We start from the raw sequence: 14,373 nt of genomic DNA on the forward strand, positions 1-14,373 counted from the left end.
CAAGGAACGTTTTGTACAAAGTTTTTACATTATTTAAGCAAATATTTATTAATTTTAATTACAAAAAGAAATTCAATAACGTAATTTCTAAACGAAACAAACTTAAACGTTCTATTTTTTGTTATAAAAATTTTACTATTTGGTAATTGATTATCATACTTATATTATTTTGTATAATTCAATAACATAATTATTTCTCCACTTAGACTTCTATTCTGCAATATAAGATTTAATCTACATTTTTTAATTCTAAATTTAGAGACGCGTAGATTTTTACATCAACATATATATCAACATACAGCTTTACTTAGCTGAGGCGTCGAGTGGCTTGCCACTCGGTGCGATTGATTCGCGATTTATAGATCTGGGTTCAATCCCTGCGCTCACATACGCGATTTTTCGCGTTTAATGCTGGAGTCTCATAAGGAGACTGCCGCGTATCGCGTAACCATGTAATTAATCAGAAGCGATCTTATTACAGATGGTTTTATGATATGTACAAGCGCGAAAGAATGCGATGTATGCAAACAGAGATTAATAAATAGGAGACATCAGGCATGCCAAACAATGCCGGAGATATTGCTGACAATGTCGTTGCTGTTATTTCGTGTCTTACTGACTAGTTACGCGGTTACGCAAATACGCCTCATGGGACTTCAGTACAGTCGAAAATGACTCCATTTGGTGATTAATAGCGTATTCAATTTATTGACTCGACTCCAAATCAATGATCTATTCTGTAGCTGCAAAAGAAGAGCTAAATTGTACAAGAAATGCAACTAAAAAGAATAGATCGTTGACTTCGGAGACAAGTCGAGTCAGTAAATCGAATACGCTATAAAAGATCTTTGATTATCAGCGCCGTTCGGCATAATTAAATTGTAGGTCCCATAACTCGTCAATCGCATGGCAAGTGTGTAATGAAAGACCATATATAATGAAAACGATACGAGAGATAATTGTCTTAAAGCTTTGCATTCTCAGCGTTGTGTTTTACTTAAAAAATGATCATAATAATTATAGTCATATTATTATTTTTGAAATTACATATAATAAGACAAGATAATAAATATGTAAAAAGGCACAATGTAGACGGCGGATAAAATTTAATTTATAGCTATTGATTTATCTCAGTCATATAATATTTATATATATATATATACACACACACACACACACACACACACACACTATATTCTGATAAATTATATCTCATTATATGTATATCACAGGAATTATATTTTCTTAAACTAGTAAACCTATGTAAAATTAGCAAAAAATATATCGTTATCTGTAATCGATATATAAAATAAGTAACAAAGTTGACAGTTCTCTGCATTACAAAAATATGAAACTATTATTGTATTATCTTAAAATTAAAAATTGCGATATTTACATTTTATATGTTCTATATGTTATGCAAACTTTAGATCAAATTATTGTTAAATATCATGTGATGAAAAGCCGCAGACCACATACATACATACACACACACGCGCGCGCGCGCGCAGTAATTAAATATATATATATAGTAATCAATAAAATGGCAATACGAATGTTCTCGCAGATCATGAATTTTTCGAATTTAATAATTTTTCATATTCTTCTATTTGCTTTTCGAGTTCCTTTATAGTTTTTGATCTAGTTCGACACACGTCCCTCATAATCTGTTTCTCCTTCTCCAATTTCGTTATTCTTATCTCATCCTATATGAAATTATATCATTAATTAGTATTACATAAGATAATTTATAAAATAATAATAATGATAATAAGATGAAAGCACAGCAATCAATGAAACAAAATCGTTCTTGCATTTTTTTATATTTCTTCCCTTTTATTTTCAACCGAACATTGCATGCTTCAATTCTGAGATATTGGCATATACTTACATCGATTATGCCGCTGCTCATGCCACAAAATTTCAACATTTCCGGCATTGTTTGGCATGCCTGATGTCTCCTGTTTATTAGTCTCTGTTTACATACATCACATTCCTTTGCGCTTGTACGTATCATAGCCATCTGTAATCGCTTCATTTCCGCCTTCAGCTCGCTATTCTGTAAAAACAATCAAATTATTTATCAAATTATTGTATTTACATAAACTTGATAATAATTAAAATATAATAAAGTACTTTGTTACTATATGCTGATAGGTGTTCCTGTAGTTCTTTACATTTCATTTGATAAGGAAAACTTCCGCTACGTATTTGCAGTTCTAATGTTGCGATCTTTCCATTCTTTGATACTACCTCTAATTGCAACTCCCGTATTTTGTTTTTTAATATTGCGCAACTACATTCATCATCGAGAGACTTTTCGCTCTTGTTGGAGGATGTGTTTATTTGCAACAGATTAATTTGAGTTTTCTTCTCAAGAGTTTTTATCTTGTCTTGTAGTTCGTCAGCTTCAGCACGACATATGAAATACTTATCTTGAAGTCTTGCATTATCTGCGTCGTGCTCGCAAATAACAGCCGCCAACTCGTCTAATTCTTTATCGAGTTCCGTGTTTTTTTTCTTCAATTCTTTTATCTCGTGGAGATAATTCTCAATGTCTTTGTTTTTCTGATTCAATTGAACTTTTGTTGCTTCCAATTCTAATGCAATTTTGTTTTTCTCTTGTAGCAAATTGTCGTACTTCTCGCAGGCAGTATATGTATCGTTATGTCTGGACGATGATAGTGTTTCCTTTAATTTTTGATTGTCTTTGCACGCCGTATCATATTGACTGCTTAAAGTAATCACTTGCTTCATCAAATCGGTTTTCACAGCCTGCAACTCCGTTATTCGATTGCTAGCACCGTCCAAATTATTTCGCAAAGATCTGTTCAAGTCTTTCAGTTCTTCCATTTGTTCTTCTGCTTGGGCTTTGCTCGTACTGTTCCTGACTCGCTTTTCTAATGTCGCGTACTTATGTTTTAATGTCGTGTAGTCATCCTTCAAAGTATTCATCTCTTCTGTCAAAGCCATGTGCTTATTATTTAATTCAGCTATCTGTTTGTTTAGCTCCGTGCTCTTTAGCTCTTCAAAGTTCAATTGATCTTTAATCGCGTCAATTGCCTTTTTATTTTCCATTTTCAGAGTCTCTATTTCCACCTTGTACTGCTCTATGGTGACTTTCCGTTCGTTAATCTGTTGCTTCAGCAGCTTATTTTCGGGCACGATCGTCTCCAGATTAATTTTATATTCTATCAGCTCATCGCACTTAATTTTCAGACGTTCCTTGATTTCCGCGATACATAGCTCTTTCTCTTCCAGTTTTTTATGCAAATCGTTGTAAGTTTCTGTTAGCTGTTCCAACTCGGCCTGCATTTTCTGATTGATTTGATTGCTTTTCATTAAATCGTTACTTTTCAAGTCGATGATATTTTTCAGTTGCTTTTGATTAACTTCGAGGCCTTCAATGCTATTTGTCAGTTCCATGTTTTTCGTCTTAAACGACTCTATTGTGCACGTGAGATCTTCAATTTGTTTATTGTACGTCTCCTTCTCTGATTTCAACTTCCTCTGAAATTCTGATTCTTTATTTTTTATCATCTCTTGCGCTTGCTTTTCTCGTTTCTGTGCGATAACAATGGCTTCTTCATTGGCCGTGTCGATTTTACAATATTTATTATATTCAATTTGTAAATTGTTGAGATCCGTCTCAAGTAAGCTATTCTTCTCTTTCAATATCTCTCTATCGCGATTACTTTCTTCCAAAAGGTGTTCTAAATGTGCAATTTCTTTCTGTAAGTCCTCGGATGCAATTTCTCGCTCAGACAGATCCTTTTGAAGTTTCTCTATCTCACACTCCAGTTCTTTCACCCACAGCAATGTACGTTTCTCCGAGTCTACACTCTGACGCTTTTCATCTTCGAGCTTTTGCTTCTCCTTATCGTAATTCTCCCGCATAGTTTTTATTACTTCCTTCTCTTTCATCAAAATAGTTTGCATAAATATCTGGAATAGCTCATCCACCGATTTATTCATAAATTTCTGAGTATCGACTTTAGGTTCGAGAGACTTTATTTCTTTAATGATGTTCTTAGAACTGTCATTCAATACATTTTTGAGCTTCTTGTTATCGTCAACTAATGTTTTATCTTGTTGTGACTGAGCCTGATATTCAGTTCTCATCTTCTCAAATTTATTTTCTATATCGCGCAGCCTGATTAATTCCTGTTTGAGATAATCATTTTCAGAATTATATTTGTTTATTTTTTCATTAAGTTCCATTAGTCTATTTTCCGATTCTTTAATATAATTAGCGAATTCCTGCGAGAGAACTGCTTTAGAGCTGGTTAACTTGTCATTCATTGCTTTTAGTGCATCTAGTTTTTCATTATATTCTTGCTCCAAAAGAATGATGTCATTGTTAAGCTCTTCTTTCTCTTTCTTTATTAAATTTAATTCCTGTTCCAGGCAGGAATGGCTTTGACGTAATTCGTTTGCTGTTTGCTCTTTCATCAATTTATCTTCCTTCAAGCTATCTACTTCAACCTCAAGAAGTAGCTTTGCATTTTCAATTTCTTTATATCTTATAGTAAACTCCTGCAATTTTTTTGTCATATCTTGTACCTCATTTTCAAGAATATCGGCTTTCTCTAATGTAGTAGCATGCAAGAGTTCACTTTCCGACAATTTCTGCAACAATTCTTCATTAATAGTCTTCAAAGTATTAATTTCATCCAGCATTCTTTCTTTTTCGTTAATAAACTTTGTAAGATCTGACTTGACACTTTCGTTATTCTCCTTTATTGTTTTGATATCATTTTGCAAATCATTCATAACTTTCCCGATATTTTCTAATCTTAATGAAATTCTACTTGGGGACTTCTTTATGCTGGAATTCTTGTCATTAGTCGATGAATCCGTGATGGTGCTATTCTGTAATTCTTCGACTTCATTACATTTCTCTTTATATAAATCCGATAGCTTATTATGATCTTCTTTCAAAATTTGTAATTCATTGTTTAAAGATTGAAGTCTTTCCTCAACGAAAGTGACATTCATATTTTCTGAAAAACTGGCATTAAGAGATAAATTACATGAACTTACGTTTAAATCTTCTTTGGCCTTCAATATGAGCGCGTCACTCTTTGCAGATTTGCTAGAAAATTTCCTCTGCAAGTTTTCTAATTTGCGATTAAGAGTCTTTACTTCGAGTTTCAGCATTCTTCGATTTTCGTTTAACTCATTTAAGTGGCTACACTGTGTACAGGTACCTAATTTTAGATCACTTAGCTTTCTATTGAGATTTGTGAGATGATTAACTTCCTCTTGCAGATTTACGATTTTTGTTTCAGCATCATCATCTAACGCAGATTTATCCAATGCATCATTCATCAAGGTACTATTAAATAATGTCGACAAATGCATGGTATTGTTGCCAGAATTGAGTTTTCGTGCATTATCTAGATCTTCTATGGTTTCTATTAATTGACTGGATATTTTCGAGTTTTCTTCGGTTAAAGTTTTTAAGTTAGTTTTGAGTTCCATCAGCTCGGTTTTCAATACAGTATTCTCCATTCTCAGCTGCTCCACATCATTGTTATTAATGCTCTCTTTATTTTTCAGTGATAATTCTAGTTTATTTTTTAGAATATCACATTCTTGTTTCAATCCTTCGTTTTCCTCGATTTTATCCATTAAATTAGTGGAAAGATCACCGTTTTCAGCTATTAAATGCTTATGTTTCTCAGTAAGATTCGTTAATTTATCTTTATATATACAATCGTGTTCATACAAAAGCGACTTACTCTCTTTCAATATTTCAAGCTCTTTCGTTCGGTCTGTGAGATGGGACAACAATTCTATATTTCTTGCCTGAAATTCACTAATCTGTTTTTCATACTTTTGAATTATCTGCTCTTCGTTTAAGTTTACCTCGGGCATTCTCGAGCGAAGAGTTTCTAATTGTTCATTAAGATTTGTTAAATTATTCTCGAGTTCGAGTTTCTCATCCATTATTTTTGAGTTTCGCTCGTAAAGTTCATCGATAGTCTGCTGATAATAAATAATCGATTTCTCGTTGCATTCCTTTTCTGTTGCTAATTTATTTGCCAATTCACTGTTCTCGGTCGTTAATAAATATACAGTTTGTTGCAAGTTTTCTATGTCTGCTTTCAAGCTTTGCACAATGTGCTTTATTTCATCTAATTCCTGATTTTTCAAAACAAGATCTGCAGACAACTTAGCACTATCTTCGTCTAGAGACATCTTTGTAATCGATAAATCATCTGTAATTTTCGACGAATCATCATTACCTAAATCGGATTCATTATATGATATCGATTTCGTTGCTTGTTCTTTCAAGTATGTATTTTCGTTCTGTATATCCTGAATAATACTTTGCAAATCATTAATACGACTTTGTAGATGATTGATTTCATCTTTGCTCTGATTCTCCATCAATTCCTTTTCGAGACTCTTCAACGATTGTTGACACAATTTTATGGAGTTTTGTTCATCTCTTTCAGATATTGTATTTGGGACTTGCGCATCTAGTTGAATTTTCTGTAATTGTATTCCATTCGATTCATTTTCTATTGAAATGCAATGCTGAGTATTGGCCAGTTTCTCTCTCAACTCGTGAACTGTACACTCAAACTCTTTTGTTTTCGATGTGAGATATTCAATCTCTTTTTCCATATCATAATTCTTCTGTAACTGCAATTCTTGTTCATTTATTCTGTCCTTCAATAAATTGTTATTCAATTCTGCTTCCTTTGACTTTTCTTGAAATTCACGCACTGTATCTTCCAATTTACTTTTCTCAATTGCAAAATTTTCAATAGATTTTCTGTGCTCTTCAAGCGTTTTCTGCGCTTCTGCTTGACATACATTTAATTCTTCTTTGATTAAACTATTATTCGATTCTGTTTCCTTTAACTTTTCTTGCAATTCGGAAATTATCTGTTCAGATTTATTTTCAGATGTAAAAGTTTCATTTGTGGTCTTTAAATTGATTTCGTATTGATTTGCTTCATATTCATTTGATTTGTTTTTTAATGAATTGTTTGATTCCATTTCTTTCAATTTCTCTTCTAATTCACTAATTATAACTTTAAATTCATTTTTCTCGATTGCAAGAATTTGAATTTGATTCTCTAAATCGCAGTTCTTTTGTATATACAACTCCTGCGTATTTAATTTATTTTTCATTGAATCATTCATTAATTGTATTTGTGTCAATTGGTGCCTCAACTCATTATTGATTTGTTCAAATTCCATTCGTTCCTTTATGACATCTTCTAAATGTTGAAATTTGTCTAAATCTTGCTGATATTCATGCATTTTATCTTCCTTTGCGCTAATAATTATTTTTGTTTCTATTAATTGCCCTTGAAGATCCTCGACAGTAAGTTTAACTTTGTGATTTTCAGATTTAAGTTGTGCAATCTGCTTTTCCTGATCTTGAAATTTCTGAACTTCTAGTTGCTGCTCGTTTAATCTATCTCTTATCGAATTATTAATTTCTTCTGCTTCTCTTAATTTATTTTGCATTTCAGAAGCAACTATATTTTTTTCTTCTTGAAGATTTTGTAGCATTTGCTGTTGCTTCTCCAATTTATCTTTCATCGAATTATTATTTAACTCTGCTTCTATTAGCTTATTTTGAAGATCAGTTATTTTACATTGCAGTTCGTCTTTTTCAAATGAAATGGTCTCATTATTCGACAAAGTTTGAATAAATGGTATTTCTAATTCTACATTTCTGGTTAATTTATCTTCTAATACAATATTGCGTTGTTCGGCTTCATTAAGTTTTTTTCGCAGTTCAGATGCCACATGTTCATATCCATCTTTTTCAGCTGTAAGAACAGCTATCTGTTTATATAGATTAGGAACATTTTGCACCTCTATTTTTTGTGCAGACAACTGCGCAATTTTTTTTTCTAAATCTGATATTCTCTCTAATTCTGCTACTTGAACGTTTAATTGATCTTCTGCTAAAGTATATCGTAATTCAGCTGCAGTTAACTTTTTACGAAGTTCAGATGCTATATGTTCGAAAGCTTCCTTATCAGATGTGATATTTTCCAATTGCTTTTCAAACTGTGAACGTTTTTCCTGGAGTTCAGATAAGTGGTCTTCATAATGTAGCTGTTTTTCCAAGGTTGTAAATTCCTTAAGTTCTGAATATTCTTCCGTCAAATTACGGATTCTGTCTCGCAAAGTACGCTTTGGTGTATCAGGTGAGTTATTACTAGTTATAAACAGAGAATGATTAAAATAATTGTAAAATAAAATCAAATTAATTTTTCTGTACTACTTACCTTACAGTTTGAGTGGACGCCTCAATTTTGTCAAATGTGATATTATCGTCGCTATAGTTTATAGGTGATTTGACAATTACATCATCGGTAAATTTTACACGATGTTTGTCACGATATGTAACAAATGGATCCTCATCGCTACTGATGTCTTCGTCATGATTTGCTTCACTATTCATAAGTTCCAGCTCAAAATCAGCAAAGGCTATTTGGAATGCTATAAGAATAATACATATCTTTAATTTATAATTTAGTTTATTAAATATTTAATTTGCACAGTATAAAAAATAAAACGCACATGAATCCATAGTAGTATTAGATTTACGTCTAATACGTGATTTGATAGGTGACATTTCTTTAATTGGTGATAAATGCGAGCACGATGAAAATAAAGATGTATTTAATTTATTAAATCCACCAGTGCCGCACCAAGTCTGTCTTCTTTTTTCTTTAACTTTGAACGATGCTATAGTATTGCGATTAGCGGCAGTGATGATCCGAGTTTGCAGTAATCTAATACGCTCTTCTAGATTCTGATTAATGCGATCTTTCTCTTGCATTTTAGATTCCATTTCTTGAAAATCAGTTGTTTGAGTTAACTGTTTCATTCTCTAAAAATATGAATTTATTATGTAAGTTAAAAGATCTTAAGATATATATTATTATTTAAATATTTGCTCCTTGCGGTACTATTCTGTGTATTTTGTGTCCGACTTCTGTTCGTGCAAATTTCTCACAAATTCGACACAAATTAAATAATATATACATTTTATTATTCAAAAGAAGTCTAAACTTTATTCTAGAAAATCGAAAGTATGTTTGTAAATTTTTAGAAATTTTTTTTAACTATTTTGAATAGATTAAAGAATGGATTCGAAATATCCAGATTTGTACCGATGAGACATCGTTGTTACATCGCTGTTACAGTTAAGAATTAAAAGAGTTTATCGTGTGATTGTGTAGAAAATTCAATCAAAAAATTTTCTCATAACCCAATAATAACCCAAAATAAAACATTTATAATATACACTTACCTCTAATTCTGTGTGTAACTTATCTATTTGTTTTGCATATCGTTTTAAAAGTACACCGTCAGACATAACTTCGTTCAATTTAGGATCATTTTTTACATTTCTAGCTCTAGATGCAAACCTATTCATTAAAAAATAAAAAGTCAGTTACACTACGTTAATATATATCAAATAATTTCAAAAACTAGAATTCGAGCGTGGCATGGCAGACAGCGCACTAGCCTGTTATGTCAGAAATTCCGAGTTTGATCCTGGAGGAATCAAAATTTTTATGCTCGTATCTTTTCTTGGAAAAAAAAACAGTAATTTCCTGAGAATATTCTTGTTCACAGAAACATCTCACGAAAAAATCGCCATTTGGAATCGGTGTTAAAACTATAGGTCCCATATGCTTGTGAATTAAATAATCAGTGTACGCCCCACAAGCATATGAGAGAGGTGTAACAGGCCAGAGGCCTAACGTAAAAAGAAGAAAAAATACTAACGATAATGTGCATTGAGTCTCGTCTAAAGCAGCTGGTGTTACTGCACATATCATTACTGTCATTGCGTTGCCACCCAAAGAAGTTTGAAGTAATCTTGTTAATTTACTGTTTCGAAAATTTACATAGTCTTGTGATTCGCTCAATTGTTTTATTACTAAGGCCAACGTTGAAAGTGATAAGTTAATATGACGTCCTTCCTTGAAACGTTCTCCACTAGCACCTGTCAGACGAGCCCTTTCTGATCCAGCTAGATCGACCATATTTAATTGGGAAACTTGTATCGCACCATCTGAACCTGCACCAGCCTCACGACTTTCAATTGTCTGCAATGTCATTGTGTTGCAACTTTCAAATTTATGGAAATATATGGATTATTATATCTAGGTATAGGCTGCGTTCCGTTATCCATTACACATAAAAATCTATAATATACATAGCACGATTTTTTTTGCATTGCAACGAATAACAAAAGTTTGCAGTCAGCAATACAGTAACTTATATCTGTTATACAGATTATCTAGTAATAATAATAAAATAATTTTCTATTTTAAAATATTTCATATAGTATTAATGAAAATTGATATTCTTACAATTCTAAATATTGTATGGCTTCTGCTACTTCGCTCATTCATGTTTGTTTCGCCTATTCTTCTGCTTTTATTACCTTTATTCATTATTGCTAAAACATTCTCTGGACTATTTGTAACTTCTTCCTTACACTTTACGAATACTTGACCATTTACATCTTCGTGTATTTTTAAATCTGTTGAGTTTTTGTCTTGGTTTTTGTTTAAGAGATCATTAACTTTTTCATTATAAATCTCTAAGTATGATACTCTGAAACATTAATATATTGTGTTATAAAAGGCTATACTTATATGAATTTTAAACGACCAATACTGAATCAGTAATACTAACAATACACATTAACACTTTTTGTAACATTACATAATCAATAAAATATTATTGACATATATTATTGATAGTTTTATTTCAACTTAGTTTTATACAATTAGGCAACTACACTAACAGAATGCTGAAGTATTCTTTTTACAAGTCTTATACAATTAATAATATAAAATCAACAAATACTAACAATATTATAGGTGATAATCCAAATTTCTTGATTTTTAAGCAATAGTATTGCTGTGAGAGAATACTGATATTGAAGAATGAAGAAATCTAGATCACTATCAATATTCTATAATCCATAATCTATATCAATACTAATCACATATAATTAATTGATAGTATTTGTTAATACTGGTGGATTATTAATTAAAGGACCCTGCATGGTCAATAATATTGATCAGTAATATTAAATCAGTAATACTGATAATATGCTTTTAGTATTTTTACAACCTTACACAATCAGTATCATTGATAATATATTAACTTAATTTTAACTTTAGTTTTATGTACAATATCTATTGCACCAATATACAGTGACATGGATTTTAATAATATTAGACTTGATAATTAAAATCTAGATCACCATCTATATCCTATGTCAATCCATCATATTAACAACACACAATCAGTAATACTGTCCATATTTATTGATACAGAGGCTACGTTTACCATGCATTTAGGCCATAGCTTATACAATAGATATTCTTGTTTATCCTATAGATTAAACAAAAGCACCCATGGACTAAGCATACAGTGTAACATAGCAAATATTATTGATATTGTAGGATCATCTTAAGATCTATGTTATTGATTGCAAATCTGTTCCCATTGCATGAAATCCAAATATTTTTGCACTTAAAATGAGATAGATATATGTTTGGCTTTGAAAAGAAAGAAAGCAAAGATGCAAAGAAGCAGAAAGACGCAAAAAGTGCGAACAGACCTATTATAATTTATAATACAGATAAATTTTGAAAAATAGATAAGAGAGCTCTAAACTCTTACTTAATTAAATTATACTTTTGTCATAAAATATATTCTCTTATTAAATAAGTTATTCTTTTGTCACAACAGATATATTTACCTTAATAAAAACTCGCGTCCTGGAATATTGGTTATTGCATCAAACATATGTTCAACAGCTAAAGGTACTATGCCAGGTTCTTCCAAAGTACCCATCATGGTATAAGTTTTACCAGAACTTGTCTGTCCATAAGCGAATACTGTGCCATTAAATCCATTTACAGCAGCATCGACAATAGGCTTTACAACATTAAATACATTGTTGTTGTTGGCGTTCATATCAAAAATATGGTCTGCAAATCATGTAACATCATGTAAACATAATATGTGAATCTTATATCAAAATCAAAGGATAAAAGATAAAAAAGATGGCCGATAAAATTATAACCTCACATGACAATGATACAAATTAAATTAATTAATTAAATTTGAATGACTTCTTTAATTGTACTTCATGTATATGTATTTTATAGCTAAAGAAATGAAATATTTTTAATTGAAGAAAAAAGAAAAAGTAAAAAAATAAAAAAAAATGTAAATACAAAAATAATTTTTCAAAAGAGGTATGCCGAGAAAAATTACGTGTTCGGGACACGTTTCGAAATTTGTACTAATTTCGTATAACATATTGACGTACCAAATTCGAATCTACCATCAGATCGCTTTCTGAATTCAGAGTCAGTAGCTAGAATGGTGTTTTCATTGGTGACCCACTGTATCGATAAATTTTCATCCTTTTCTCGTTTGATGAGAGGCCTGACTTTGATAGCCACTTTTATGCTGTCCGACATTGTAAATTCAGTTTTTCGGTTCTAACAAATATTTCAAGGAAGCAAGCCTCGTATTTATTGTATAATCGGAAAACGCACTCACGAGAATCATGAATATTCGTCGTATCACCATAACAGTCGACGGAAGACTAAACAAGTAAACTAAACGCTCGTTACGCCGTTCAAATTCAAATCATAATTCATCACGCATGCGTCGACCATTATCGCATGGCTATTCGATCAAAATGAGATGATTTTTGGACCGCATATGGACAGGCTTCATTCAGCGGACTCAACAGTTGAGTAGCGCTCGCTATTATTGGTGTATTCTTTTAGCTTATCCAATCAGCATTTTAGATCTGGAAGAATACATCAATAGCAGCGAGCGCTCACTCACACTGCGTTCCAAAATTCACTGCCAGTATTGAAAATCTATTGTTTCATATATAGTACATTTTCAGCATTAGTGAATTTTGGAACAAAATCAACTGTTGAGTCCGTTGAATGCAGCCGTTCTAATTGATCAAACTTAAATTTTCAAACTTCTCCGCCATTTGTTCAATTTCACTATGGATTTGTCTAGAATCGCTAAAAGTACACTATTAGAAATAGACTACTAGGGATACGGTCAATGCGAATGCTTAGAAGTGTTTTTTAATTGGTCAGTTTGTAAAATTCTTTCTTCTAATTAGTCCATCAAATGCTTTTAATCATTTGTAGCGAGACTTTGACCACAACTTAGAAGTAGAGTTCTAGATATAATAGAGAAACGCAACTGTTGTCCTGATTTCTTGGTTCCGCCATTTTTTCTACGGATAGTCTTCTAAGATTCTAATTTTGATAAGTATCATGATTTTTAAATCTTGATATGTATATTGTAATTTCCAAAGAGAATTAGTATTTCTTTGTAGTCAATAGAAACACTACTGTTATAGGAATCGCACTCCGTTTGCGGAATGATGTAAAACGCAGATCGCCATTTTTTTTCAGATGATTAATTGTAATAAATATGCTCGGTTGTGTTTCTTTGTACGCATAGTCTACAATGGGCAATAACAGTAGTTGATTAAGGAGTAGGCATAGAACTTGACCAATCATATTCGATTATTCTTCTTACATTCAACTATGATTGGTCAATTTTTACTCATCAACCTCATCATTACTGCTATTGCTATTACAGATCACGCATTATATCTAGGAAGTAATCTAGTTCTAGGAACTTTAGATTTGTCCAATGCGTTTAGTTGTGATGAGTGATCCAACGTGATGTCGCTAATGCGCATTTCGCCATGACGTATCTTTCGCCTTGCTCTATCATGACATGAAAAAGCGCGCGTCGAGATTGTCGGGAGTACAATACGTCGCAATTTTCGATAATCTTGGCAAAAAATAATTAACTCCAATATCATGCTATTAAAGGATTGTGCAATAATTGTGAAATCGTGCGCTACGTCGTGCACAAAAAATATATGGGAAGGCTACATAGGAGGAAAAACAATTGAAACGCGCAGCAGCAGTGAGTTAATATTTAATAATTTTTATAAATATAACTTATCTAATAACAAAAAAATGTCTAAAATCGAGTTATTTTCGGTAACTAAAAGACGACTTATGCCTGTTTTTTTATTTTTTTCTAGTTCTAAAGCTTAGAAAAAGAGGAAGAGTAAGTTGAATCGAGATTAAATTAATCTACATTGATAGAAATGGGCATTAAAGACGTTTTATCATAATTTTAGAACTTTGTGTTGTTTGAATTAATGTCATAAGAATGATATGTTCAAAATTTGCTGTATTATGTGTATAGATATATTTTCAAAAATATGAACATAATATAAAATATTAATATTATTATTATATACTTAATAATAAACATTAATATAAAATAATTTTT

General features: G+C 31.6%; 1 protein-coding gene across 1 annotated transcript in view; it reads right to left on the reverse strand.

Moving 5' to 3' along the window:
- Positions 1-1,568: 1,568 nt before the first annotated feature.
- The window catches only part of LOC108684576 (centromere-associated protein E), a 29,779-nt gene continuing 16,974 nt past the window's right edge, over positions 1,569-14,373 (reverse strand). Inside the window, exons 28-39 of the mRNA XM_018188969.1 lie at positions 13,635-13,653; positions 12,350-12,524; positions 11,774-12,005; positions 10,368-10,614; positions 9,778-10,100; positions 9,296-9,413; positions 8,560-8,872; positions 8,265-8,478; positions 6,739-8,194; positions 2,137-6,594; positions 1,892-2,059; positions 1,569-1,706 (exon numbers count right to left, since the gene is read on the reverse strand). Of these exons, the coding sequence (XP_018044458.1) occupies positions 1,569-1,706; positions 1,892-2,059; positions 2,137-6,594; positions 6,739-8,194; positions 8,265-8,478; positions 8,560-8,872; positions 9,296-9,413; positions 9,778-10,100; positions 10,368-10,614; positions 11,774-12,005; positions 12,350-12,524; positions 13,635-13,653 (7,861 nt within the window). The remainder of the gene's footprint in view (positions 1,707-1,891; positions 2,060-2,136; positions 6,595-6,738; positions 8,195-8,264; positions 8,479-8,559; positions 8,873-9,295; positions 9,414-9,777; positions 10,101-10,367; positions 10,615-11,773; positions 12,006-12,349; positions 12,525-13,634; positions 13,654-14,373) is intronic.

The sequence above is a fragment of the Atta colombica genome, unplaced genomic scaffold (assembly GCF_001594045.1).
Source record: "Atta colombica isolate Treedump-2 unplaced genomic scaffold, Acol1.0 scaffold100, whole genome shotgun sequence".
Taxonomy (NCBI): Eukaryota; Metazoa; Arthropoda; class Insecta; order Hymenoptera; family Formicidae; genus Atta; species Atta colombica.